Below are 3,093 nucleotides of genomic sequence, written 5' to 3' on the forward strand. Positions count from 1 at the left end.
CACTTTGCTATGATTAACAGGACGATCAGCCACCAGAATACACCACCTGCTCTACGATATAGAGTTTATTTGTTGTAGAGCGCTGTGTCGTATATATAGTTGCTTATGTATAGTTTTACGCATGTAGGCCATTTGCGTATGTGCTAGAAATCACCTTGACTACTTGCGGTTCATGGTGTTCGCAGATATAGCCCTCCACTCGCCAGCGATGCTGTAGTGTGATATACAGATGACAATGGGCTTGCTCAACCACGGCAGTCTGCCTTCCCTTCTCACGGAGATCTCTCTGACTGGGCTCTACATCTTCGCTTGTCCAGGGATCACAGTCACACCCTGTGACCCACTCCTTCAGCGTCTATATCGCGTTCTACGCACAGTCTATTTCGCGTAAACGAGGTCCAGAGGTCAAGAAAAACATTCTCGTCCCTGAGCATGCACTCTAACCACCGTTGACCTCGACCACACGGGTCTGCGAGCTCCTACTCCCCGTGAAAGCACAGATATATGGGGGTCCATGATGTTCGGAACATGTGGCTATGAGAGGTGCCTCTGTGTGCGATCGTGCTCTCGCCTGAACAGACTACAATTAGACATAGGGCACCCCTTCATAGGTAAACCAACACCAAACCCGTCTATAGAGTACTTGGCCTGTATACGTAAATCTGACCTGAACCCCATAGATGCGGCGACAAAGCATGTCACCGCACTACGCGTGATCTCTATGAAATGTAAGTGAGTACAACGAGTGAGCAGTTATCCAAGAACTGGCATGCCCTTTTTCAGGCAGTCGCGGATCGCCGACTATATTATAGTGATATGATAAGGCGAACCCAACTTCTCAGGCAATATGGCAAGCCCACTTTGCTACCAGCGCACTCTGTAAGCAGCCGTAGCCTGGCAACAGAAGTACGGCATTGGTCTCATCGCAACGCTACACAACTGTATGCAACAGCGGTCCGATAGTATATTACCCAACATACTCGAGACTATAGATCATGCGTGATAAATCACGATCTGTACAGATAGGACAACTGACCCTGAGAATCTACCTTGTGATGAGCACTACCATATGAGGCTGGTCTGATATCGCCACTGTGTTTATAGTCACAGACTGGTGCCGCAGGGTGTAGGTACTGTGAGATATGCAACATCAGCCCTACCAGTCGATGCTCGTCATAATCCCACAACCTAGTTACGTGCCGTTGTGTCGCCGGCATACGACACGCTCAACGGTATCGGCTGACCACGGCATATGCGTACAACACACACGTGTAAGTACTCGCAGTGTGTGTTAGCGCAGACTAACTCAGTTCTCGGCATCTAGCCCGCCAGCACTTGACAGTATGGTACGCTAAGTGCTTTTTTTCTAGCAGCGAATGACTGCGTAGTGCCTTTGAGATATCAGTATGTATTGGTCACTAGTATTCTCCCCCCCCCCCTCCCCCCAACAAACGTAGGTCAAAGCCGTAACACGTTTGATTTGCTCAGCTCGCGCCAGACCTGAGCGTGTGGGTTTAGGTGCGGTTGTAGGCTGCGGCATATTTAGTAAGTGTGCCAGACCTAGATGTCTTACAGTTCAGCAGAACTGGCTACGCAACCCAACAACCAATCAAATCCGTCATAAAACCGCCCGCCAAAAGCTAATCAACAATCTGAAGAAGTCTATATCGATAGTATATATATATGATGCACCAAACTTCCTGACACCTGACGGTTCAGCAGAAGCCGTGCTAGAGCTACCACACCTTACACCGTTGTCTGTCTGGGTTCATGCGAGACCCCACGGGACAGTTGAAAGCTTCGGCAAACTCTTTCATATTTGCTAATGTACCCAGCACACGATGCTGTGGTGGACTGTGCGGATCTGCAGAAACAACAAAACGAATGTTTATATATTATACTATATTATAGTACATACTATATATATATATATATATATATATACATATATACAGTAGACGGGAAATCTGTTACCTCGAATAGAAACGATAACAATTTCTTCCGTGTTTCGGAATGTGCCGAGAATACAAGGGCTGGCTGCACAGTCTGAATCTATAGGAATTACAATCTAGAAAAAGTGTTTCAAACCATACTCAAACCATACTTGAATACAAAATTAAATGACCAAATAAACAAATGGAATACATAAACCCCGAAGGTACGCTAGACTGGTGGATTGTTGAATAAGCGGGTGAAAAGCAAATGGTGAAAGGTCAATCACGGGGGCAAGTATGGAGCAGAAGCAAAGCATCTAACAATAGGTAGCGGTGTGTGCTTGATCATTCTACGTATTCACGGAGAACACCACTGCTTTTGTAAACATACGAACAAGAACAACAAGAATAAAAGAAATATCAAATTAACGTTTAGCCCTTTACCCCCCCAGTGTACCAAACACGTCTGGTAGATGCATTTGTTGTATGAACAGTCGCCTGCAACAAAGGGCAAGTCCGTTCCACCTACCCCTTAAAACCTGTTGCTCGTTGGCCTCAGGCCTCCCTTTACCGCACCAGACTCGGGCGAAGTTGACAAAGAGTAGTTGCTTGTGGGTCAGATCCGTTCCGGGCATAGCAGGCTGTGCGCGAGGCATAGGTACAGATATCAGCGCCAACGACATATATACAAAACAGTACGTCCAACCGAAGTGACTGAACCTCAAGACACATGGAACGAACGCTTCGATTCAGGTGAAGGTGTTTGTGCTAGCCTCGTAGTCACGTATGGTGAATGGTAGCCACTAATGCGGTGAACATTGCCGCGCGAGATGGTAAGTGGTAGCTGGTACGTGGTAGCAGGCAGCCGGTAGCCAGCTAGTCGTCGTAGCCAAAGGGTAATGCTGTTATGCTAGCGTAGTAGCGAAGAATATGTAATACTATTGTGCGGCCAAAGTGCCGGCTTGGGCCCTGTATGCCATATTTGTGATGGTGCGCATTGGGGCGATGATTCGGCACGAACGTACTACATACATACGGCTCGATTGTTCCTTCTCCTTCACCGTCTGCCTTTTGAGACTGTCTCAGCACCAATGCCATTGAGGTATATAAACATACATGTTCATGCGTTGATGGATACACAAACATCAACTGAATATAT

The 3,093-nt window shown here is 47.0% G+C and overlaps 1 protein-coding gene across 1 annotated transcript in view; it reads right to left on the reverse strand.

Moving 5' to 3' along the window:
- Positions 1-115: 115 nt before the first annotated feature.
- SARC_06859 (hypothetical protein) overlaps positions 116-3,093 on the reverse strand; it is a gene marked incomplete at its 3' end in the record, with an annotated part of 6,377 nt that continues 3,399 nt past the window's right edge. Inside the window, exons 5-8 of the mRNA XM_014299223.1 lie at positions 2,464-2,575; positions 1,746-1,864; positions 455-580; positions 116-355 (exon numbers count right to left, since the gene is read on the reverse strand). Of these exons, the coding sequence (XP_014154698.1) occupies positions 116-355; positions 455-580; positions 1,746-1,864; positions 2,464-2,575 (597 nt within the window). The remainder of the gene's footprint in view (positions 356-454; positions 581-1,745; positions 1,865-2,463; positions 2,576-3,093) is intronic.

This window comes from Sphaeroforma arctica, assembly GCF_001186125.1.
Source record: "Sphaeroforma arctica JP610 unplaced genomic scaffold supercont1.511, whole genome shotgun sequence".
Lineage (NCBI taxonomy): Eukaryota > Ichthyosporea > Ichthyophonida > Sphaeroforma > Sphaeroforma arctica.